Source organism: Podarcis pityusensis, assembly GCF_964106645.2.
Source record: "Podarcis pityusensis genome assembly, chromosome: 2".
In the NCBI taxonomy this organism is placed as follows: Eukaryota; Metazoa; Chordata; class Lepidosauria; order Squamata; family Lacertidae; genus Podarcis; species Podarcis pityusensis.
This window is the reverse complement of record NC_138029.1, coordinates 71,044,737-71,071,046: the sequence shown is the minus strand read 5'-3', so window position 1 is coordinate 71,071,046 and position 26,310 is coordinate 71,044,737. Positions and strand designations below refer to the sequence as shown.

Here is a 26,310-nt window from a genome sequence, read left to right as displayed (position 1 = left end):
GGATAAATGAAGCTGGGAGCAGAAACTCTATTCATTGCCCTGGCTTTAACCCTTTCTGTCTATTCCACCCTGTGCAAAGTGGGATGGGATGGGACGTGGAGGAAGCAGCAGGTCGCCCCGCCCCCCTTATTTATTCCTAGTTATATATCTCTTAGGCGCTTCCTCGACCCTGCCTCGCCGTTCTGGTGCGCACAGGGTGGATGAGGCGCGGGCACGAGCGAGTGGCAAGGAAGGCTTTGCGGGGGACGACGCCCAGCAGGCGACAGCCTTGCCTTCCTGGCCGCGAGCCGCCGCTGTTTTGTTTCGAAAATGCACGCGCGAACTAGAGCAGCATGAGGCAAGGCTGCGCCCTTGTGGCCGCAGTAGGTGGAGGCCTGAGTGGCCCAGCGGAAGTCGGAGCAGGACAGGCCCCGACCTCCACCGTGTCCTTTTCTAGCGACCTGTTGTTCACAACTCATTTTTCCCTCAGAAAACTCTTGCAGGAGAAATGGGCTTTGAGTCTCCCTTTTAGGCTTCAGGGGCTGCCTTTTGTGACACCCGGAATGCTGCGTTTATCCTCATTCTTGCCCCCTTTTTTTTGCAGCATCCACAAGACGTCTTATATCCCCCACCTCCGGGGGAAAAGAAATAATAATCCAGATCTATCATTTCCTGGATTATCATTTCCCGTGCTTTAATTTGTTGCCAATGAACCTTTTGCAGATTATGCCGCTGTCTGAAAGCACCCCCTGTTCTGCTTCCTTGCCACGAAATCCATTTTGCCAGAAAGGCATTTTTGTCCCTTTGGGGTGGGTGGGATTTGGTCACATATTAGCAAATTAAGGCAGCACAATGAAAGTGGATTTGGCACTCGTGCACCAAAACAAGAATTGCCCCCCAAAACCAGACTTTTGGGGATAAAGTGACAGGAAAATGCACTGAGAAGTATGGAAGAACACTTGGTGCAATGTTCTAGGGCCTCCCCACAAACAAATAGACAATTTTGTCTAATGTTTGTGGAAACAAACTTGGCTGAATTCTCAGTAAAGAGGCCACCTGAAAAAGCCAACGAGAAAAAAAGCCTGTTTGGACACTGTGCCTAGAAAAAGCAGAGCAAGGGTAAGTATGGTTGAGCCCTCAGTCTCTTTCTCTTTGTGCTTTCCAGACTGACTCGTAGCCTCAAGCTTTCTTCTTCTTCTTTAAAAAAATGTTTTCCTCCCTATGTGTTGAGAAGGGCTGGGCAATTCCCATAACTGAGCTGAGCCTTGCTGTGCCCTGCTCTGCCCCGCCCAATGTCCTTAGCAACCCAACCTGGCAACTTAAGGAGACAAAGGCACAGAACACAGGCTGGACTGGAGCGTCCTTGCAAAATGGAACCAGGGTGGCCCTTGCCTCTCACATTGCTCCTCAGCATCTGTACTATAGGTAAGAGGGGGTCTCAGCTCCATCATGCATGAAGCTCCTGCTCCATATCTGTTCAATGGAGGATCCCCATTCCCAAATTAGATTTCGCTGTTAGGACATGGGAACCAAGAGACTGGAGAATTGGTGTCCCTATGGGTGGTTGTTGTTGTTGTTAGTCAGCTTTTCACCTGAGGCCCCTGGGCAGGTTACAACCATTTACAATGTATTACTAAAAGTCACAGCTCAACCACAAAATGTTATAAAATATAAAATAAAAATAAAAAAATTCCTTCCAGTAGCACCTTAGAGACAGACTAAGGTGCTACTGGAAGGAATTTTAAAATTTTGTTTCGACTACGGCAGACCAACACGGTTACCTACCTGTAACAAAATGTTATAGTTAACTTTCGGCTAGTCAAGGTCAACCTAGACATAGCGTGAGTTATCCATGGCCAGAAACTATTGTGTTTTTAAAAGAATAGCAGCTAGTGGGGTGGTGGTGGTTTGTGTTGAGCACATGGCGCTGGGGAAGAATTGACAGCCCTAGACGCTATGAGAGCATTACCACAGCCCAGTTCATCAAAGGTTTCCTAATCCTTCCCTCTGAGGAAATTGGTCCAGGCGTTTGCCTGAGTACTCTCTGAAACAGAAATATGCATGGTTATTTCCAGAAGCAAAGGAGAACAGGTAGAAGGTGGCATTTCCACAGGCAAAGCTTTATCTTCCATATGACAACTTGCTTCTTCCTCAGTTCTCTCTTTCAACATCTGGGAACCCCAGGCTCCTTTGCTTTTGGTTGGGGAGTATGGTATGTTTGCTGAGGGAATGTTTGCTCACTAATTGAACTGAATGTCTGGTAGATAATAACAGCATTTTCTCTTGTGTCCCCCCCCCCCCGCTCTAGATCCAGCCATCGGAGACATAGGTAAGGAGAGGAAACCTCCACACTTCCCTACTTAACAAACCTATGACCAGTGGCAGGGGAAGGAAGATCACCCTATGCAGTACAAAAGCAGGCTTTGATGCACAACAGCTGTTAAAACAAAGTCAGCTGTTCTTAATGCAGGCAAACATGGGTTATAGCCAAGTGTGTATGTTTGAGCACATGCACCTCCAGATGGGCATACAGACACCTGAGTGCCTGAAGTGCTGTTACGATACACTGTGGGGGAAGCTGCCTATGGTCAGAGCAAGGCAGCCTCTCTCCTGCAAACCTAATATTGTATTACCCTAGGAAGCCTTTGAACAGCAGCTGCACTTAGGCTGCCAGAACTTCACTACAGATGAGAAGAGACAGACTGTAATTGCTCTGGAGTTGAATGAGTACAAAAAATAATAATATTCCTTTATACAGTTAGTTACAAGAGTTGGCATAACCAATTAACAATGAATACACAGCAATAGCAATGAATGAACAGCCCAATTCCAAACCGCTATTGAGAACATAACAGGGCATCAGTTTACTAATGTTTGCTGAATGATCACTATCAGTGCTGTTAGGATCTGTTCCTGTTGCTCATTCATCCTCCATTTTTGGGTGTCTTGCAAATCTTCTTTCTTCTCTCTTTCTTTTATCCTCAGCCTTGTTTATTTGTTTATGACATTTTACCTGAGTTGTTCTTGGAGCCATATCGCAATTCTTGCATTGCAGGAGGTTGGACCTAATGACCCTCAGGGTCCCTTCCAACTCTTACAGTTCTATGATTTTACTATTCATTTATGAAAGCAAGCTGTCTATATTTCAGAAACATGGAAATTACCCATGTCATGTGCATGCTTATCAAAGAGGGCTTTTCTCTGCTGTAGTCAATGGTGCCATGGGACCAATACTCTCATTGCTGTCTCTGTCTCAGTGATTGAGGGCATCCCAGACACTGTGGTACTAGAAGACAGCTTGACACCAGGCACAACCGTGGCCAACTTCACCGGCAATTGTACAGACTCCAGCGATCCACCCACAGTAAATCTGAAGACCACAAGCCCCACCACATCTTTTTTCAATCAGCCAAATTTTGTATCCCCTGACATCTATGAGGTACAAAAGACCTGTAAATTTGTAGTCAATTCCCTGTGTGTGTGTGTGTGTGTGTACGCAAGGGGAAAGCTTTTCCTGCCATCATGTTCTATGAGAGTACAGGGACTCTTTCCCTCTGTGGCATTTTAAAACACATTTTAGTGGGGATTTTTGAACTGGGACTCGTGAGTCAACAGTGCTGTTGTCCTGCTGCACTGCACGCCAGATATTTCAATCCAATCAAGATGAACTAGCCTCTTGTGGGACTAGAATATTTAATAAATTATATCAATTAAACATACCTAAAAGAATTGAACAGGTTAAGTGTCATTTTTGTTAACTAGTATTGTGTCATGGAATACAGCTTTTGTTTAGCAAATGTAACCTGATTTTTAATGTATGTGAACATGTAACTAGTATGCAGAAGCATAGAGCATGTCTTCACTACAAGTGTAAAACTGTTTCATACCTGTTTCACTTCATTGGTGCCTACATTAGGATGATATGAAGCAGCAGCAATTAGCTGCTTTCCTTCCCACAAGTATGCAAAACTACTCCCCAAATATTACTGACGGATGCAAAGGGGGAGACTTTTAGTTGCTGCTGCTACTTTAATTAGGCCATTCCAACATGCCACGTACTCCCACCTGGCACCTGGGCACCTATCTGGCATATGGGCATCTATTGATTGGTGCCCATGGCATCATCAACACTGGGCTGTTCAACAGGATTGAACATGTGGAAGAGAGGTGCAACACATGCTGATATTTTTTTTCTTCTGGCTTCCAGGTGAGCCTTAGTCCCAGTGCTGCCCTGGATGCTAGACGGGTGAATCAATATGTTTTGACATTCAGTGCAAGTTGCCCAAGTGACACGCCAGTTGAAGTTAAGCTCTTCATTCGAGTCATTGCATCAGACAGACTGGAGTGTGGCAGTGGACCTGAATACATAGGTAAGGCTCTCACGGTAGCCCTGGTATTTCATCCTAAGGCCCTGACAAGGGTGCCATGGTGAGAAGAGATTTAATATGGTACAGTACTGCGGTGTGGTGAGGGTCTCGCTACCCAGGCACTGAGAGGCAGTGAGTTCTCTAGCAACATGTGGCAGATCCTGCATGGCAAAGGAGGGTGCTGGGTTTTTTTCAACCACGGGGAGGCAGATTTGAATAGTAGACTTGCCAGTGCTAGAAGAAGGGGCTCTGGGGCTGCCCGTGCCAGTGGGAAGCTCAGCCTGCAGAGGGCTCCAGTGCTGTCAAAGGGGCAGATTCTAACTAGGGCAAGAGTCTGACTGCTTCCATCTCTTTTACTGCTGCAGGAGAGAAACCAGTAGGCGTTTCAGAGGATGTTGGCCCTGGAGAGTTCATCTACCAAATTGTACTGAAGAGGGGAGGCAGAGGCAACTTGACTGTAAGCACCTTTGTTGCGGGGAAAGCAGGAATGTTGGAAGACTTAAAAAAAAAGTAAAACCATTATAAACTATTCTTAAATAAATGCTTTTAAATAAATAAGGACTATAGTTGAGGAGGGGGTGTCTTGTACAGGGAATTTTCCAGTAGTGTGTCTGGCCATGGAGAGAAGGCTTGAGAATTTGGAAGGTGGCATATTCTAACAGTGCCCCAGGCAGAGGGGGAGATAGCAATTTTGGACATAAGTCTTAGGGGATTAGATTTTCTTTAAAACAAATAAAGAAACAATTTCCCAATCCAACTTTTTCTTTTTATACAGTTCTCCATAGAGAATGCCTCTCTGCCTTTCACCATAACTGGAGATGGAAGAGTGCTGGCACCTGCCATGGGTTTCAGTCGTGAGCAAGCTGGCAAGGTGTGTTCCATTGCTTACTGTACCTATGCATATGTTCTGCCAATGTCACTGTCCTTATAACCTGCCACTCCCCAGCTCTGTCCCCTTTCAAAAGTGTTCTGTAGTTTGTTAAGGGAGCTGGGAACTGTAGCTCTGTGAAGGAGAAACAGCAGTCCTCAGGATTCTTCAGAGTACAACCTGCACTTTAAATATTCATTGGATGTGCTTTAAGTGTATGGTGTGGATCTTTGTCTCACCAGATGTTTCCTCCTAGCCCTGCGACTCCCACCTCCCTGTCCCCACATCCTCTTTTCATTAAAAGGCATCATTTGGATGGGGCCACACAAATGATGCTAAAAAAACACAGACACAATGGTTTATGGAGGGAAAAACCATGCAGCAGGCTTCTGCTTCTCATGCAGAACTGTAACTAAAAGCATAGTGCTTGAGAAAGCTGACTCAACCAGTTCCTGGTATGATAAGGCAGTAGGGACAAAACACGACATTCTCCATTTCAAGGTACTGTGCCTTCCTGTTCCTGGGGCTTCTGTGGCACTTCAGTCTTCCCTCCCTAGGTCTCTTGGACCCAGCAACATACTAAGAGCTTGCTTTTGACTAGACCTATCCCTCCTGCGGGACGCGGGTGACGCTGTGGGTAAAACCTCAGTGCCTAGGACTTGCCGATCGTATGGTCGGCGGTTCGAATCCCCGCAGCGGGGTGAGCTCCCATCGTTCGGTTCCAGCTCCTGCCCACCTAGCAGTTTGAAAGCACTCTTAAGTGCAAGTAGATAAATAGGTACCGCTTTATAGCGGGAAGGTAAACGGCGTTTCCGTGTGCTGCGCTGGTGCAGGCTCGCCAGAGCAGCTTCGTCACGCTGGCCACGTGACCCGGAAGTGTCTTCGGACAGCGCTGGCTCCCGGCCTCTTAAGCGAGATGAGCACGCAACCCCAGAGTCGGACACGACTGGCCCGTACGGGCAGGGGTACCTTTACCTTTACTTTATCCCTCCTGCTTGAAATTCACGCCATGCCGTTCTCCCTGCAGACGTTCTCAATGGTCATTGTGGTAACGGACAGTGGTGGGAGAAGCTGCCGCAGGACTCTGGCAGTGAAGGTGCTGCCTGTTTCACACAAGCAAGTCAATTTCATGTGAGTTGAGTTGTTACTATGTTGTTTTTAATGGTGTTATATGGTTATATGCCACCCTGATATTTTATGATATGCTGGTATAGGGCACTTTTATGAATAAACAGCGGGGAGAGGGATACAAAGGCTCTTTGGCTCCAGGTTCCCCACAGCATAAACTTAAGGCATGGGCTACTTGCCCCAATATGTTCTGCCACCACTGGTGGTTATGTAATATCATAAGAAAGGTGTGCTTAAGAAACTTTTACCACAGAGTAGAGAGTGCTGGGGCATCGCTTCCAGATCATGTCTAGTCACACTTGACCTGAGAGTTGCACTTCTGTGACACTGCAAAGGATTAAAATAGTGCTTTTTTGGCACCTCTAAAATATCGCCTCCTCACAAAGCAATCACTTTTGATGTAAGGAATGTACATTTAGGCCATCAGAGATTTGAGCCAGGGCAAGAGGCTACTGATCCGGGCTTCCCCATTCCAGGGCACATGTGGGACCCATCCACTTCCCCTCTCATTAACTTGTACCAGAGAAGGAAAGCCCTAGCTCTGACAGCCTTTTGAGTAGACAAACAGCAGGTCCCTGTGATACCTGGAGTGTCGCTTTTCCCACCCACATCCCTTCAAGTGCCATGCCAGAGAGGCTATTGCTGACTAGTGGCTGCCAGTCCCTGGTGGCAGAGGTGGTAGAGATGATCTGGATTTGAGAGCAGAAACTGAATTAGGAGAGATTAGTCACTTGCTATAAGGGAGCTGTGCAAATCCCCTCTAGTGTCAGGACAGGTTTACTGTCTCCTCTGTCCCATGGGCCTGGGCAGCACAACATGAGCAAGTGAGGAGTGTGAGCTTCTCTGAAACACCACCAGCCACCATTGTATTGGGGACTGGGCCATCGCACTACATCAAATTCTTTGAAGGAAGCATAGATTAGGGAGGACATTCAGGTGTGTTTTTCTCTTTCTTCCCTTTGATGCCACACATATTGTTGGAGTTGCATGGAGCAGCCATAACTCACTTTCCTATTTTTCAACATGACTCTAAAAGTCCTTGTTGCCCTGTTAATGCTCTGCTTCCTGTATTATCCCCAAACAGGAATATTCAACTATGAGTAGATGGGGTGGCTTATAGCACCTGGGGCTTACACTCTTTTCTTCATGATATAGGGAGTCATCATTAGCAATATCGGTATCAGAAAACACAGTTCCCCTCCAGCCTATTGTAAGAGTCAATGCCAGTGGAGAAAATGTGCTTTACCGGATCATCTCCTCTCTGCCCACAAGGCATTTCACCATTGAACCAGGTAAGGAGAATCCAGGGATGTGGCGTGGAACCCACACAGCCTCAGGGAGGGCTAGGCCTTCTGTGGTGGTCATCAACAATGGTCTTCAAACTATGTCAGCCATCTTACCCTCAAGGAGCTGAGTGATCACAGCCAGTCTCTTGCTTGCATGCAGACACAGGCATAATCAGGAACACGTATGACCTAAATCTGAGACGCTATCCAGACTTAACTGAAACCCTGCTCACAGTGGAAGCCTACAGCATGCTGCATCCCACAGATAAAGCCACCATCACCGTCAACATTACAGTAAAGCGGCAGAACCTGCAAGGACCTCTGTGCACTCCTGCTGTAATTGTGTAAGTCTCCATAGAGCAAAAGGATTTTACTCAAGCCTGAGCCAGCAAAAGAAATGTAGAGTTTGAGGGTCTCTCCCTACCTGCTATGCACAGCAGGGTATAGCAGTATTTAAGGTATAAGAGGATCCATAGGTATTAACCATGAGTAGGCAAACTAAGGCCTGGGGGCCGGATCTGGCCCAATCGCCTTCTAAATCTGGCCCGCAGATGGTCTGGAAATCCGCGTGTTTTTACATGAGTAGAATGTGTCCTTTTATTTAAAATGCACCTCTGGGTTATTTGTGGGAAATAGGAATTCGTTCTTTTTTTCTTCTTCTTCTTCTTCTTCAAAATATAGTCTGGCCCCACACAAGGTCTGAGGGACAGTGGACCAGCCCCCTGCTGAAAAAGTTTGCTGACCCCTGGATTAACTATTAACCATGGGGACTTGTGGCTCTCCAGATGTGATTTGGCCTCAGCTGCTATCAACTCCAGACAGGGATGAGGAGTGTTGAAGATCAGCAACATCTGGAAGGGCCACAGGTCTCCCACCCCTGATCCAGAAGTAAGAACGATCTTAAGGGCTAATGAGTCAGAGCAATCAGAGCACAAGAATTGTCTTCTTTCCACTGACAGAACTGTAGCCTAAAGAGAAGTTTTCTTTCTGCAGTTCTCTTTCTGCACATAACTGTGGCATTAAGTCTTGCTATGAGAACTATTGCTTCTTTTCTCTTGCATTCTGGGAATTCTCGCTCATAATCTTTTCTCTGCTTCTGCACATGAGTCTGAGAATGTTCTGAACAGTTCCCATTGAGTTCATGAAACAGTGTATCCTGACCTGTTCTTAATGCATTGCTGACCACATCTACGGAACGTGATTGTTGTATTCCTTCATGTTATGTTCTCTCAATATCAAACTTTAGTTATAATTTAATTAGGAGGTTTCATGCCTGTCTAGTTCCAGCTTCGTTTCTCAGCCTTTGATCTATCAGTGATAGATAGTTATATGTAATTCCCGCCTTGTACCTATGTTAACCAATCAGCAACAAGATGCTTTGTGTTTGTATCAACCAATCAGCCACAAGCACACCTGTGGCAATGTTTGTAATATTCAATAAAAGAGAGTTCCCGGGGCTTGCCCCGGCAGACGCCTCTCATATGACACCTACCACTCGTCTGTCGTGATTTCAACCCAACAGTAGCCCTTGACATGCTTGAGCGTCTGTTTGTCTTGTCAACAGTGATCAGCTCTAAGAGAGGTTATTGAGAAACATAGGCAAAGTGGGGAGGAGGAGATTTTTCTCTCCTTTCAAATCACCATTTCTATCCTTCTGCATCTTTTACTCTTTGAGGCTATTGCTGCTTAATCCTAGGACTGAGATTCCAGAGACGACACCCATTGGGTGGACACTGCCGTCTCCATCTTGTAATGATGTAGAGAGTGGCAGCGACAGGCTTCACTACGAAATAATGGAGGGCAGCCAGAGCCCTCCCTATAGCTTCCAAATGAGGCACTCAGAACTACAGGTAAGCCCTTGGAATGGACTTATTTCTTTCATCATATATGTTAGGGAGAAGGAGTGGGGAGAGTGGGCAAGGCTTAAGGGTTGAGTAGCTTCCAACATACCTAGCCATCCTCTCAGTTTTGCCAGAATTTAGGGCAAAATGTCTCAGGGTACTGCTTAATTCCAATTCAGTCACTTCTGGGTCCCTGAGAGATAATGAGTGTGGTATCTCTAATTAACAATGAGTTTACCATTTTCCCAGACTAAGCATCTCCCCTTGGCAGAGGATGCTATTAGTTTAAGATGTGCCCATATGGTCCTGACCTTTCTGTCCTTGGGTCCTGGCAGGTGAACACCACTTTGGACTGTGACTCTGAAGCTATGGCCAGCCTTAACTTCCAGTACCAAGCCACCATTCTAGTGACTGATGATGGAAGTCCTCCACAAAACAGTGCGTACTGCTCTGTCAGTCAAATGTTATTTGGGTTTGGTCTTCTTTTGATACTGAAGGTCATGGGAAATCAGGACTTCAGCAAGATCTCTCCTGGATTGGCTTGCTTTGAGGTATGGTAGGAATCAGAGGGCAGAGGTGACTTCCCCTGGTAAAATCCTCACTGCAGAAACAGTTATTGGAGCTCTCTGTTGGCAAAGGTAAATCTATCATGTTTATGGCTGTTGCCTGGATTAGTACCAGGACCTAGGAACCCAGTGAAATGCAGGCACAAAGCAAGCAGTTGCTGACGATCAGAACTAAATTATAGGCCAGATGGTATGTGTTCAGTAGGCAGTGACAGTGTTTTAATGAGCCTGTTTGCATATGTTTCATAAGAAGTTGGAATTTGGATTTATAGCAGAAGACAGCATTCTCCCCCCCCCCCCCATTATACATTTCTTTTGTACCTCTTGCCTTTGGCTTCTGTTAATACACACACACACACACACACACACACACACACACACACCACTTGGGTGCTTCCCTTTTGGCTTTTATGAATCCAAAATCTGTACCAATAAACTTGAGTTCTCTTACCTTTGTATATTATGTAAAAACCTATGCAAAGTCCCATCTCAGCTCAGACCTCGATGAGCTCTAGCTCTGAGGGCCTTCTGGCAATTTCCTTATTGCAAGAAGTTACAGGGAACCAGGCAGAGGGCCTTCTCGGTAGGGGCACCTGCCCTGTGGAATGCCCTCCCAGGAGATGTCAAAGAGATACAGTGGAACCTTGGCTGTCGAACGTAATCCTTTCCGGAAGACCATTTGACTTCCGAAACACTCGACAACTGAGGCACAATGGGCGGTCAGCAAATTCCATTGCAAAAATGGAGAAACATGCCTCAGAAGCCGTTTGACTTCCAAGGAGCATTTGAAAACGGAAGCATTCACTTCTGGGTTTTCGGCGTTTGGGTTCTGAATTGTTCAGCTTCCGAGATGCTCAAAAACCGAGGTTCCACTGTAATTATACAACCTTCTGTAGACATCTGAAGGCAGCCCTGTATCAGGAAGCTTTTAATGTATGATGTTCAGTTGTGTTTTTGTGTATTCTGTTGGAAGCCTCCCAGAGTGGCTGGGGCAACCCAGTCGGATGGGCAGGATAAAAAAAACAAGTTGTTGTTGTTGTTGTTGTCGTCAGCTGCTGACCACTGCAAATTCTACTCAGCTTCTGCTCTGGCTTCAGAGATTTTTACCAGACACTTTGAGGATGATTCAGAGGCAATATGATAGCCATCTTCAACTATGTGAATGGCTGTCAAATAGGTGATGAAGCAATTTTGTTTTCTGATGCTCCAGAGACTTAGGACCTGAACAATGGGTTCAAATTTCAATAAAAGAAAATTTAGATTAAACTTTAGGAATAACTTCTTCACCCTGTGAGCCACCTGACAGTGGAACAGGTTGCCTTGGAAGGTGATGGGCTCTCCTTCATTATAGGCTAGCCATCTGTCCAGGATGCTGTAGCAGACAGTTTCCTGCATCAGCTGAGGGGTTGGACTAATGACCTTTGAAGCACCAGTTCTATCACTCTGTGATTCTGTACTTTGTAGCCTGATGAACTAGAAATCTCCCTTAATTAAAAAAAAAAGAGAGAGAAAAGAAATCTAAGGCAGCAATCCTAACCCTATTTACCCAGCCCTACTGAATTCAATAGGACTTACCTCTGTGTAGTCATAGTTAGGCTGGTGCTGTAAGAGCATTAGGGTGCTAAATTCTGAGCCCAGTACCACATTCTGTGCTTCTTTAGTGCAAAAGTGGAGTCACAGAATATAAACAGCCTTGATTGTACCATTTTGCTCTGTTCTTAAGAGTAGCCTCTCCGTACCACCTCACCTGACTTGGCCACCCATATCGTGGGCCCATCTTGATACAGCCATCTACTAGGAATAAAGAAACAGATTTGCAAACAATCTCTTCCTTTGGGGATGTTTGAACAAGGAAAGGATGTGTTTGTGTGAAGCTGCAATCCACATTCCACTTCTGCACAAGCCTGAAGAGGCAACAAAGTGTAGTGAACGTTAATTTGCCACAACCCTACAGAGAATAGCAAATACTGACACAGTGACCAATCCTTCTGTTACATTTTCCAAGTGCCTTCAAAAGCATTCCAATAAAGAAAACATGTTGGAAGAAGCCTCCAGGTTGAACATTTTAGTTGCCTGACCACATTGGTTAATGAACAATTTGTAAAAACCTGACTGAAAACAAACCAAGTTGTAGCTCAACAATGAACTTTGTTAACGGGTTACCACTGAAAACCAAAGGTGCCATCCAACCAAAGTATTTTCAAGTTTGATTGAATTCAATGAACATGACATAAGACTATGCCTGCCACCCTGCATTGAAATCAGTGTGCTTATTGTTAATTTGATTGTGTCCTGGGCGTACAGGGAGATAAGAACCACCAATTATTGTATACCATAAAAGTCATGGCTAAACAATAAGGGAAACTTTCAAAGCAGCTGTAGAAATTCTGCAAATCATCTGCCCTTATACTTGTGGCTGGTTGATAAATAATCATACTTTTATCAATAGCATAAAGAAGATAATAATGACTTGTGTTGATATTTCTTGATAGAGAAAATGTAAGTCATGTACTACAGGGCTGTTGACTACAGTCATGTACTACAGTTGTTGGCTGATTTGACCTTAGAAGAAGTCCCACAAACGTCTTCTGTGGTACATGAAGGCAGACTGTTACTAAACAAATTTGTCATGGACAAGCAACAACTGCATGTGGTCTGTGTCAAAAAATAAACAGAGGATCAAACAGAAAGCCCAGCACAGACCACCCTCAAAGGGACACATACTTCACACTACAAATAGCAAACTGACAAACATCCAATAAAATTGAAATAATTAAAGCACACAAACATGAGAATTGTACGGAAAATTTTCTGGATTTTTAAAAACAGTTAAAATGAATGTGCAGAGAAATGTGGTATCCACAATGGGTTCATAGTTAATATGTCTGATAATTGCAAACATTGAATATATAAGTGTATAAACTGGCTAGATGAAGGTCACGGAGGCAGGTTGTAAGAACAAAACAGTGAGCTCTTTGACTGGGTGGTTGTGAGAGCCATACCGCACCAGATTCTGGCCCACCACCAAATAATTAAAACTACATACAAGGTGACGACCTATTGGTTTAAATCTGGATCTGCCCCAATCACATTTCAAGCAGTGTTTAGAGGGACACAGTTTTTAAAGTGAATGGGGTAGGTATATTGGGGGGGGGTGTTTGTATTGAGCCCCTCTACGCAAGGGCTACCTCCCAGCTGGGGCAAAAGACCCTGACAAGAGAGGCTGCAGGGAGGTAAGTGACAGGTATGCAGTGCTCTGTTCACACATCTCTCTTGCTTGAAAAATCAGACCCCACTTCCTCTGGTTACATGTAACTGGGTTTAAATTAAAGTTGAAACCTGCAAGCCTGCAGCTATCATGTACAATTTGAGCCGGGCATTTTGCTAATGGTTATGTAGCCTGGTTTCTCAGTTCCTAGCCAATGCTTAGCCAACGCCTGCTGAAGCTCGAGATTTTGCTTCCATATTTATTGAGCATCCTGATTGGTTTGTACAAATTATATGGGGAGTTGCTATGACATCCACTTCCTTGAGTATTCTCCCTGATTTTTTAATGGGGAGGTTATATGATGTCATATCAGGCAGTATTTATCCCATAATTCCCAGTGCATTTCCACATCACTTTCCTTACCACAAAAAATCTAGGATTTTTCCCCAGGGATGGGGGAGGTGTTGTGCAAGAGCACCAAATCAACTGTAGCTGTGCAACTTGAATTTGCCAGTATGTGATTGAATCTCGCCTGTAAAATAGTCTGAAAGTGTCCCTAGTCAAGCAGGCTTCTCAGATTTGTTTCTGTCCCCTGCAGCCACAGTGCAGGTGTTGGTGACAGTAAGCCGAGTGAATGAATACGAACCAGAGTGCTCAAGGCAATTCTTTAGTGTCCCAGAGAATGTAGGCTTTGGATACTTCATTGGCAGCATCAATGGCACTGACCGAGACTATCCTTTCAACAACATCATATACAGCATCCTGGGTTCAGAGGATTCTGTTTTCTACATTGGCCGTCGCTCAGGTAAGGAAAGGGGTTGGAATTCTGTATGATGTATCCAAGTAAATTTATGTCACCTGCTCTTAGCCCTACTTCCCTGGTTTTATATAACACACCACTTGTCTGGGTTTATTCTTCACCTCTTGACTTAATTGGGCTTTCTTGCATTTTGATTTAGATGAAGGTTCCTCCCTCTCACACACACCCAGATTGGGACTGATCCCGTCAGCCTAGAGAACTCCAGAGGATTTTGCTAGGGAATAATGGCCCATGCTTCACAACACTTTGCCTTCTACTTTCCCAAGGCCCAAACTCAATATCATCTCAAGCAGATCATTTAACAGCCTTTTAACTACCGCACCTACCATACTCGCATCAAAGGGGTGGAAGAATGGAAGTGGGGATTCAGCTTTGGCAGTTGTGAATATGGACCTGGGAGTGGCCGTTATTACAAAGTACAGTGGTACCTCAGGTTAAGTACTTAATTCGTTCCGGAGGTCCGTTCTTAACCTGAAACTGTTCTTAACCTGAAGTACCACTTTAGCTAATGAGGCCTCCCGCTGCTTCTGTGCCGCCAGAGCACAATTTCTGTTCTCATCCTGAAGCAAAGTTCTTAACCTGAAGCACTATTTCTGGGTTAGCGGAGTATGTAACCTGAAGCGTATGTGTCAGGGGTTCAGGGACAGAGGCACAGGGTAGGGAGGAGATGGAGAGCGATGGGGATGAATCCCAGGACAGCGAGGAAGAAGATGACAATGACTCAAGAGATTCCATGAGTCTTTCCAGCGAATCAGAGGATTCCCAGAAGGGGGCGCCAGTGGTCAAGGCCAGGGGAGCCCCAGGGGGGACGTGTCAGGAACAGGGGGCCAGCGGGGGATCCCAAAGTGGCAGCTGGGCGTCAGGACCAGCCTCCCCACCAGAGTGCAGCGAAGGGGGTGGAGTTTCCAGTGTATCAGGGGAAGCAGCTCCGGCAGCAGAGAAGGGAGGGAGGTCAGAGCAAGCCACCCTCCCGGAAGGGGAGGGGAGTAGTGAAGGGAGTAGTGTAACTGTCAAAAGGAAAGTTAGAGGTTGGGCGCGCGCGCCAAGTTCAAATGTAGAGGCGCGCGGAAGTACAGGGAGCCCGGAGGAAGAGCCAGGTCCTAAAGCCCGCAGGAGGGGGGAAGAGCAGTCGGGGGATAGCGCGTCAGGGGAATCCAGGAGGGGCGAAACCCCAGCGGGCAGGAAGACCCTGAGGAAAAGGAAAGAGAGAAAGAGGTGGAGCAGCGCAAGGGTCTTAAACTGGTGCAGGGGAGGGACTGACTCAGAGGGGACTTCAACGGTCTAAGCGTACAGACGTGAGGCTGCGCGCCTCGGATATGAAGCAAACAATGAACTGCAATAAACACTTTTGAATATAAGAAGAGATTGGCGTTGGTCTTTTGTGAGCTGAGACCTGAGGCAGCCTTGACAGTATGTAACCCGAGGTACCACTGTAGTATAAATGCACAATTTTATCTTTGTGGCACAGGTGAGCTCTATGTGTTGGGGCCACTGGATTATGAAAAGCAGAAGTCATATCATTTGGTCATCCAGCTAAGGGACTTTGATAATGGCATAAATCCTGAATTGTCGAAGCCGAGTCTGTGTAACATCACCATTAATGTGCAGGTAACTGGACTTGGCAGGTGGGTGAGTAGAGTGAGGTTGTTGCAAAGCTTTGAGTGGGACTAGGTCACCTACGAGATTACCTTACCCCACATGTGTCCACTCAACCACTTTGATTGGCAGAATCGGCACTTTTTACAAGTGCCACATAATACCCACAGGGCCGGATTTAAATCTGATGAGGCCCTAAGCTACTGAAGGTAATGGGGCCCTTTATATGTCCAGCTGTCTTTTGTCAACAACAAATTGTCACCGTTTTTTGTGTTGAATATATGCTATATGGTAATTTATGGACCTAATAGGTCCATGCACAACACAAAACACTGTTGCTGTATGTAGGTTTTATTTGTTTTATATATTATATTTTGGAAATGTACATCCAGTGGTTTTTTCCTTTAAATTTTTTTGGGGCCCCCAAGGGAGTGGGGCCCTAAGCTATAGCTTGTTTAGCTTATATGTAAATCCAGCACTGAATATCCGCACCATATCTATAAGAAGACAATCCTTTATTGTAGTAGGAGCAACACTTTGGAATCTGAGGGAGTGAGGAGCTGCAGCAGGCAGGGCAGAGAAAGCTAGTGAATGGCTGTAGGTGCTTGTAACGAACACCTGAACTACAGGGGACTTTATACGAGTAGTTTGGTGTCACATGAATCTTTTAAAACTACATACAGCAAGAAAGAATCTTCAGTAAAGAATGGGAGAGATAAAAATATTGTAAACAATTAAATACCTTGGCAGGATTAATTTAAAATCTAGCAATTAAAAGGTGACTTTGGAAGAAATATAGACAGTAATAAATAAAAGGAGTTAAGGAGGAAATGCAGTTTGAAAATGTTTGTATAAAAAACCAAGGAAGGGGAATAGGGAAGTGTAAATAATTGTGTATGTAATAATATTTGATGGTTATTGTTTAAAATTTGAAAAACTGGAATTTTTAAAAAAATAAAATAAAGATAAAACTGCAGTACATACAGCAGCTGTTAACAGCCTGCTCAGGATCCTGACCTCAGTATACAGTGAAAGTTGCTTAATTGTTTCTTCCTGAGTCATAGTCCTAATGGATATCAATGGTCCTCAAAACAGCTTTTTTCCCCAAAAGGGAAGCTCCCCTTGGTGCCAATGGGTAGTTTTATGGGTGATGAAATGATCAACCCACCGAGGCCCTAGCATTCAAGACATTAAATTATTCTTTCATTGGCTCCGAGCAGAATCTGAAATGAACTTTGGGAAATGAAATTGCAGAAAGTAAACCTTTTCCTGCCAAAATCAAGTGCTGTGTTCTGTAGACACCTGCTCTATGTCATCTTTTGGCTGTTGCTTGGTTCACTCTGCAAAAGCATGGGTTATAATTGCTTCTTAACACTTCGGGCAATGTGAGAAGCCCAGCACATGAAGGGGTCCTTGCATGGAACCTTGCTTCTTGGAGCACCGGTGATAATTGCAAATGGGAGATGGGAGTTTGGGAACAATCCTTTTCAGGACTTCTGTGTCGATAAACACGACCCCTTTCCTTGCTCCTAGGATATAAATGATGAGCCCCCTGTGTGTAATCCACCCTTTTATCAGAGTTTCATACTTTCCACAAGTACTGCATGTGTCACTAATCTGCAATGCACAGAAAAGAATGAACGAAGTGAGCTCGCCTACAGGATTGTTGGAGGTATGGAATGGCTGAGGCAGAGCCCTGGGGAATAGGCAACAAAGAGGCTGCCCTAAACAGTGACATTCTTTGGTTCCAACTATTGAATGAAGCTGCTGAAGGACAGAGGTGGATTTAGCAGATATGGGCTACTGGTTGAGCTAGATAGCCGTCAGTGGAGGGAAACAGGAACTTAATGGTGTGCTGAAGCTAGAACTCTCAAGGCAGAACTGAAGTAGCAGAAAACATGAGAAGGTCTGCCTGAGAGTGCAAGCCTATGCAAAGAGGGCAGCAAGGGACCGCTCTAGGTTGTATTTCTGATGGCAAATACTGAGTGTGCACCATACACTTAAGCAGGTTTAATGGTTTAATAGTCCTTCCTCCTCAGGTCAGTGGTGTAGAGAAGGAGGGAATGCATAGTTCTGGAGCTTCTTTCAGAGCTGGAGCAATGGCATAACCTGCCAGAGTGCCAGGAATAACTGGCTAGTCCTCATTGCTCTGCCAAGTGGACTAGGTGCTAATGAGGTTTTCAAGTTTGACAGATCACCGTGGAGGAGATCAGAAAATGAGGAAAATAATTTCACAGAGGCTACATACTTCTTTCTTTTTCTTTTAGTAGGTTCCTACTTCACATTAACAGGTAAATGGTTACAATTTAGATAGATTGTTTGCATTCACAATGGAAAACTAAAAGTTACATCTTAGCTCAGATGTGTTTTACAAGTTACACCTATGCAGTAAGCACCCATGAGTTCACTCCCAGGTAATTATGCATAGGTGTACAGTCACACTTATCCTAATAAACTGGTATTGGGCTTTGAACTGCTGCTCTGTATGCTGTTTATAAATAAATCAGCACAGTTGCAAAAAAAATTAGACTCTACTTTGTGTCATGGCAATGCATCCCCCGCCCCCAGTCTATGACAGCAAATAATGAATGCCTGCACTTAAATTCTGAAGTGCGCTATACCACTGTCCTAGGGAATCCTGAGAACTGTAGTTATGTGAAGCAGGCTTTGGAGCTCAAATGGACCTCCTTACACTCTTACAAAACTACAATTCCCATGATTCTTTCAGGGGAAGCCAAAACAAGTTAAAGTGATATACAGCTGATGTAAGTAAGGTTTGCAGTGTAGATGTGCTCCTCTCCCTCTTTTTCAGGCAACACAAATGGGCGCTTTCGCATGAATGGAAATTGTATGCTCCATAATGCCTTCTCCTATGACCGTCCTGGCATTTTTGACCCCCTCACTTTTGAGCTGCTGGTGGAAGTGACAGACAGTGGGAGCACACCTCACTTCAGCACCACCGCCACCGTTCTTGTTTATGTGACTCCCTGGGCCACGACAGTGCCTACTACTACCACCACCACCACGGTGAGGGGGCAGATAAGGACATGCTGTTGCCAGGAAGCCTTGAGTCAATCTGATTCACAGGAGTAGTCACATTTGCACCAGTGCCCCTAGATCCACAGCTCTTTCCCTGGGCTATGAAGTGTGTCTGCTATAGGATGCTTGCTTGCATTATGGTAGCTTAATAAGTCACTTAATAAGTTCCATTTATAGGTGAATGCGACCTTCCTAATATGTCTTGACCTTTTAGCAGCATTTGACACCTTGAATTTGAATTTGACAGCATTTGAAAGCCACCTGGATCATCCGAAATTAGACATTGGAATTAGAAATTGGAAATTGAAATTAGTGACTGTGTGATCTCAGAGTAGTAATGGATGGCTGCTAGCTCTGCTGAGTTGCAATTATTGCATGGACTATAGCAAGAGTCCACCTTTACCTCTTTACTGTTCAGTGTTTCTGAGTAGTCACTGAAAGAGATCCATTGATTATTTGCAATGCAGTGAGAACGGAGAACACACAGTTCCAGGACTTTTTTTCAGAGCAGAAGTGATGAAACAATTGCTAGAGTGCCCAAGCTGAGAGTGGCATTCATGAGTATGGGACATCTTACTTCATCCTCATAATAACACACTTTATGAAGAGTTGTACTTGAAGATGGTTTGGAAGCTTCTATTGGTGCAGAATGCTGTGGTAAATATTTTGGAAGACTATTCCCGTGAGTCAGTAGTAGCAGCTCCCAGGTTCAAGTGAAAATGCTTTTAAGAACATGGGTACATGGGTATGCAGCCTCCATTAATCATAATTTGGGAATAAATCTATTTCACTGCGTGCCATGCTGGAAAAAATATTCAGTACATTGTCAACAGGTCAGAAGGGCTTAGTTAGTCCAGTAGCCTCTTACTACAGGTTAAGAACATCCCCACACATTGATGAAGGAACAGATTGAGAGAAAATTATGGGCAGGTTTAGATTTGAATAATTCCACTAGTTCCAATGACTTGATGGGCTTTCTCAAGTGGAGCCTGACAAGCTTGAGCTTGTGTGGTTCTGCATACTAGATTTATGTTGTTTTGATTTCAGACGGTGCCCAAGGAGCCCATCACTTTGCACAGAACTCTGAGGTACTGGGCACCAGATCCCTGGTTCGTGGTGGTTCTTACGCTCACTGGAGCTCTCCTCCTTTCTGCCTTGGGTTTATTGTTCTGGCGACTCTGCTGGAGGTGAGTTTCCAGTGAAACCTCTCTATCCATACCTTATTTCATATCAATTCCTGACTCAGCTTTGATGTCAGTGAGATCTTCATTAGCAGTGGCTGTTACCCAGGCATATTCTGGAAGGGGACCTGTCGAATCTGTAACCAAATATGAACAATCGTTTTAGCAAGAAAGAGCCTGATCTGGTCCCATAGATCAGTGCCCTCTTGAGCTCAAGGAACATTTTGGCTTGCTAAGTACATTCTCAGAACTCTCACTGTTGTTTGTATTTCAGGAAACCACCAGGAGAGACATCTCAGCCCCTACTGCAGAACAAGTAAGAACCCCTGTCCATGACACAGAGCCTTGTGCGACTTGGGGGAGTGTTGATTCTCATGGCATTACTTGGACAGGGCCGAAACTACGCTTTCTGTTACTCGGGTCAAAGACCCAGTTTGTCACATACCCCCACATACCCCTACACACACACACACACACACACACACACCCTCAACACATTTCTTCATAAAGGGAATAAAAAGTAGTTTGAAAGAGGCTGGAGAAGAGATAATCTCTCCAAATAGTAAAATTGTCTGTGTGTGTATCTGGCTTTCATTCAGCCTTAAGTAGATCTCCTCAGAGAGTAATAGATCATTTGAGGAATTATAAGAAGTATTATGACTGTATGATATAACAACAGCAACAACGGAAGCTGTGATAATGATTGGGCACATACCAGAGAGTAAGCCCTATTGAACTCAGTGAGACTTACTTCTTCTGAGTAAAAAAGCTTAAGATTGCAGTATAAGACTGCAATCACAGTTACTGGGAGTAAGCTGCATTGAATTCAGTGGGACTTCTGAGTAGTAAAGACTTGCAGTTCAAGGTTCTAAATAGTGAAATAAAAGAATAAATACTCCACAAGTTTCCTTAAAAATATGCTGGATGCTGAACCATTGCAATTAAATAATTTAAAGTGGATTGGCTACATTTTCCTTCCAAATTACAGGAAGGGATAAATACAAAGTGCTTCATATGCCAGCATCACATTTCTTCCATTGCAGGTATTTTATTTGCAGTATGAAGAGGACTCAGTTTTTATAGCTGATTGTATGCAGCAGTGCCCTCTTTATGTATTCACATGGTGCAAACATGTATGTTGTCCTTTAGATCCACACACACACACACAGAGAGAGAGAGAGAGAGAGATCTTTTAATTGATCTCTGAGATGCTGGGGGAAGCAAAAGAAGAAAGCAATAAAACTTTCCCTTTTCATCTTTGCTTGGAGAGCAACCTCCTTCAGGATTTCTCTTTCACAAACAGTTCCCAAAACAGACGGGGGGGGGGGGAGATTTCCTTCAGTAGCGCCCCTCTAGAGGCTTCACATGGGCTGAGACCCCAGCTAGCCATCCCACCCCTTGGAAGGGTCTGTCTTACGGGGCAAAGTCTTGTAGGAAGTACAGATATGAGCTGAAGCTAAGAAGATGGAGTTATAACAGCCACTGACCACATACTACTTGGAAGGGCCCAGCTGATGTCATTGCTATGGTGGGGGGTGGGTTTCATAGTTTGTTCAACATTCAGGAACTTTATGTATATACAGCAAATACAGACTGTCAAAATTCTGTGCCAATTTAGCAATGCAAAAACTGCACTAAGAAAAACAAATTATATCACTCCTTATGCTTTATGCAGATTCATTAAATTTGCTCATTTGCCATCATTCTGCTGCTTCTCCCAGTCATGGAGAGAAACATAATGAGCTATGCTGGGCACCAAAGCCTCACCATATGGCTGTGAGGAAATCTACGGAGTTTCCTCACGCCTCCCAGCTTTTTAAGTTTCGCCAGACATTGTTCTGCATATTTTTGAGCCTGGTTTCACAGCTTTATGGGATCTTGTATTATCTCTCTTTTTCTCTCTGTCTCTTTCATCAAACAGGGAAGTTTGAATTCTACTGAACTTGTGTGAGGTGCTCACTGTCAAATACAGTCACTCTCAGTGATAAGCTCTTATAACTCCTGTATCCAGCCTTAAGGTATCAGAAGCAATAGGTTGACTACAATTTCCTTTGCCAGCAAGAGACTGAAGGCCTATGCAGCTCTCAAGAATGGGCCTCTCTCGGCTGTCCAAAGCCTTCACTATAGATGCTGCTGGCAGAGTTAATTGGGCAGATTTGGGAGGGCTAAGCCTAATAATAACACAGCCTGGTCTCCCTGCAGTGGAGCAGAGCTTCATCTTAATGATTAATCCAGATTATTGCTTTGTCTGCCATTAGCCTTGATGGACTCTCACAAGGATGCCGAGTTCCTTCTGATCCACATTTCTCATTCTGTAGGGACAAAGGAGTGGAAAGAAATTATGTCACAATGGAAGAGCCAAGCAAGGAGAAGGGGAAAGATTCCACTGAGGCACTGAGTCTGGTACGGCATAGTCCACTTTCAATTTCCCCAGTTGGTTTGTACTTAGCTTGCTTCTACATGCTGCTATCAGTCACCAGCAATCAGCCTTGTGGCAATTCTGCACTTCCATGTGTGGAGCAGCTTTCCTCACCTGGTGCCCTTTAGATGTTTTGGACTACAACTCCCATCAGCCCTAGCCAGCATCACCCGTGATGAGAGGTGATGGGAGTTACAGTCCAAAGCATCTGGAGGGCACCAAGTTGGGAGAGAGTGGTCTAAACTGATATGGGGCCATGAGTTTGTCAGGGATTTTATGCTGTGTGCTACTGTTTCTAGATTGTGGCCAACCATACTTGTTTTAACAGTGTACAATCCATAGAGCATGACATAGAGCCTGGCATGTCTTGTGTCCATTGGGATCCAGTAACGTGCAGACTGCCTACTTGATGAAATGCTCAGTTCAAAAGCAGCTTTCCTTCCCTCATCGTGCTCCTTGCCCTTGGTACCCAAGGTTGGGACTATGATTATAACGTTAGTTCATCTGTTTCTCTTCCTCTCTTGCTGTAGCAACTCCAATTTGATGGTCGTGCCCAGGATCCTGGTAAGCTCATTCTCCATTGTTTAATAATTGTTTCAAAGCACTCTCAAGCTGCATAGGGACAGTATAGCAGTTCAGTCAGTTTATCAATCATCAAGCAATCAATGCGACATGCACATTAGTTTTTTCATGTCATTGAAAGAACGGCCATGCCATGCTTCCCTCAGCTAGAGCTGATTTCATTAGCATATAGGTGATAACACAACCCTTTTAGATTGTGTGGGCCAGATCCTTCTCTGTACTCAACACCAAAGACCAACTTTGACAGGTGAGTAGGGCAACCCATCAGTCACATGACATCATCATACTGTTGGATAGTTGACAGGTGGGCATTCACCTCTTCCACCTAATTACCTTGTGACACCGGCCTTGAAACCTTAACGGGAGACAGCTGTATGTAAGCTCATTATTTCTGAGGTTCTAACCCGTTCCCATAAACCAGTCTTAAAGGGGCAATAATGCCACAACCTCCTGCATTGGAAGAGTGCAGGGTTGACCTCCCCACACCTCAGCAATTTTGCTTTCTGCAGGGATTGGGTGCATATCTGAACTGGGCAGGACTGACCTCTTTGCATATCAACTGATGTTGGGGAAGCCAATCCTGCTTTCTGAAGGAACCAACTGTACACATCAGTTCCCATGAGGAACAGGCACATGCAGCCATACCATTGCAGTTCAGCAGCTGAAAAGCGGGTGGTTCAGTCCTGCTTCTTTAGGGATCAATTTCCCCCATTAATCAGCTGATGCCAGCTGCTTAGTGGGATGATGCCACCTGTTTAAGAGGTGGGCATGGTTTCAGGAGAAACCATTTTATATTTTTAACAAAAAAATCTCAAAGCGGTTTACAACCCACATTAAAACATCAAATAAAACAATCCAGAATAAAATATTACAGAAGAAAGTCAAGCATACATTCAAAGCAGCATAATGACCAGGAAACTAAAATATTAACTTATAAGATTCAAAATAAAACCTTGCTAAAGGAAGTCACATATAAAATGCACAATTAAAACAGCATAATTAGCAGGAGCATGAAATATTATCATAAGCACAGAACATATCTGCTGCTGTTGCTGCCAATCCTGCCAATGGTGGTTCATGGCGGCTGGTGGCTGTGAAAGCTCAGGCTTGATGACCTGGATCTGCAATAAGACAGAAAGATTACATGTCACAGCAGTCAGCGAACCCACAATCTATAACTGGCTCTCTGGCAAGGATGACAGACTGAGAACCATGTGGGTCTAATGATATTATCAGGCTGTGTAGATGCCTGTAGGATGCCATGACTCTGGACTGGGAAGTTTGAAGGTTCCAAATGAAACAAATGCTAGGTATGAACTGCAGATGCCACAGAGCAAGGCCACTTATAACCTCCACGTTTGTAGCTTAAAAAAATTATTTCATACAAAATCAGGCATGAATGAAACCATTGCAGAAAACAGGCTAGAAGTATTGAAGCAGGGACAGAGTGGGTGTGCAGTGTGGGATTGTTGTTGGGCAGATGGAGAAGGCAAAGGATGGGGACGTGGAGCTAAACTGGACAAAGGCCTAATGTTGTTCCTTATTTTATGTCCCTAGTCACTGGCCAATATTACCTGTTTGACAGCAGCACTGGAGCACGGCGCTGGGTGTGAGCATGCCCTATTCCATCTTTAGGAGCGAGGCACAGGTGTACACAGATAAAAAGGAGAAACAGGGTTTTCTGCACAGCACCAATACTGTTATTTACATATACATATAAAAAATTGTTACCTGCTGTTTATGTTGCGCTGGCAACTAGCCTTTCCTATCATGTGCCCCTAATTGTTTATATTGACTTGTGCACGTTCCTGGGGAATCAGAGAAGCCTCTAAGAGCGTCTCCACTGGCAAGCTGTTTTCCTCCTGGCTAGTCTTCATCTGATAAACTTCAAGATCTGACAACTTGGGTTGCTACCTTTGTTTCTTACCCTGCTCTAGAACTTTGTTCTGAACCAGCAGGGCTCTTGTGTTCTTATGTTCTCTGTGAAAATTGTGCCATAATAAAGGATGTGCCTTTGATTGTGTATAGAAAGCCTTTCTTTGACTAACCACTAAGTTAGCACAACCATTTCCAAAATATCTGATACTAGGGGTAGGGAGGTTAACAGGCCAAAGAGCAAGTTCTAAACTTGTGCGTTTCCATTATGTTCTAAGAAGAGCTAAGATGTTATCTTTAAAATAAGAGGGGGAGGGGGAGAGCAGAGCCTATTGGGTGCGTCTTTCCTAATAGCTTCCCCCCCAAAAAAAACCCCACCCCAACTTGGAGCCAGCCTTGTGGCTTGCCCTTAACATCAAATGAACCATTGTCTCTTGACCGAGCTCCCTGAACAAAATGCCCTAAATTGGTATGTGTGGTATTGAGAGCATCATATTATTTTGTGCACCCTGATGTTTCCTGAATTTTGATGACACATGTTACCATCAAACCACACTGAACACTGACAACAATTTTCATGTGTGAGGCAGGTTAGAAGAAACTTGGACACCCTCCCATGAAGCATACAACTGCAAGGATTGATTACTAATGTGTTATATACAGTATAGAGGATGGCATTTGGAATGTTAAAGAGTGTTCAATGACATTTAGTAAACCAGTTAATCACTCCCATTTGTTACATACAGAGAGTTGATCAAAGAAGGACACCTTAATCTGCTGACAGCTCTATTGCAGGGACATTTCTATAACATCAGGATGCCCCATTTGTGTATCTGTCTTCCCTTTTAAATTCTCTTGGCTGAGGTAAGGTGAGCTGGGCCATGGGAACCACAGGTATAACCTTTGGTTACCCCAGAATGACAAATAAATGAGAGCTTCAATAGAGAAGTGAAAGCTGGAAGCAGGTTTTTTTAGTTCCAGTTAGTTTCAAAAAGCCCCCATTGTTTCTGCATTAGCTATGCAGAACCACACACTCGTCTCTCACACATAAGAGCAGTGCAATGGAACAAGAAGCTAGAGCTCAAAACCTCTGCTGAGCAGAGGCCACCTGGCATAGATTCCCCATTTCTCTTTTTCCTCACTGATCTTAAGTTGCCAAGCTGTAAGACACCCTACTGGCTAGAAAGCTGTGAACACCCTGGGGCAGAGTCACATAGGACCTCTGCAGACTAGAGCAGGTTTGGGGCAGGTGTATTCTGCAACATGGCGTAAACACAGTAACAGTGCTTTAGTGGTGAATTTTTGTTTGGCACAACATTCCACTTTATTAGTTTTTTTATGCTTCCCCAGTGTTATTACACTATTATTGTCTAGAAGGGCACTCTAGTGCAATGGGCCAACCCCCCCCCCCATCATACAGGAATGTGGTATGAAAAGTAACAGGTCTTCAGCTAGATGCTACAAGACATGCACAGACTGGAAATGAAGCAGTGTGACCTCCCCAAAACTTTTGCAGGCACAAACAGTATTGAAACCAGAAGTACATATGGCCAAC

The 26,310-nt window shown here is 44.6% G+C and overlaps 2 protein-coding genes across 4 annotated transcripts in view; both read left to right on the top strand.

Moving 5' to 3' along the window:
• The first annotated feature begins 1,157 nt into the window (after nucleotides 1–1,157).
• Nucleotides 1,158–24,911, top strand: CDHR4 (cadherin related family member 4). Of its 3 annotated transcripts, none has more exons than XM_080987146.1 (20): nucleotides 1,158–1,404; nucleotides 2,294–2,308; nucleotides 3,237–3,418; nucleotides 4,187–4,349; nucleotides 4,712–4,803; nucleotides 5,122–5,217; nucleotides 6,242–6,345; nucleotides 7,498–7,634; nucleotides 7,789–7,972; nucleotides 9,325–9,478; nucleotides 9,805–9,907; nucleotides 13,842–14,048; nucleotides 15,532–15,671; nucleotides 17,193–17,331; nucleotides 18,472–18,686; nucleotides 19,746–19,885; nucleotides 20,154–20,195; nucleotides 22,198–22,282; nucleotides 22,829–22,862; nucleotides 24,438–24,911. In XM_080987146.1, the coding sequence occupies exons 1-20, from the start codon at nucleotides 1,272–1,274 to the stop codon at nucleotides 24,491–24,493; spliced, it is 2,421 nt and encodes an 806-aa protein (XP_080843272.1). In that variant the 5' UTR covers nucleotides 1,158–1,271; the 3' UTR covers nucleotides 24,494–24,911. The 3 variants fall into 3 exon arrangements, with proteins under 3 accessions (XP_080843272.1, XP_080843271.1, XP_080843273.1); XM_080987145.1 differs by having other exon boundaries at nucleotides 2,288–2,308; XM_080987147.1 differs by lacking the exon at nucleotides 2,294–2,308.
• CDC25C (cell division cycle 25C) overlaps nucleotides 15,852–26,310 on the top strand; it is a 391,961-nt gene continuing 381,502 nt past the window's right edge. The window contains exon 1 of the mRNA XM_080987180.1: nucleotides 15,852–15,868. The gene's annotated coding sequence lies outside the window, so the exon portion shown is untranslated. The remainder of the gene's footprint in view (nucleotides 15,869–26,310) is intronic.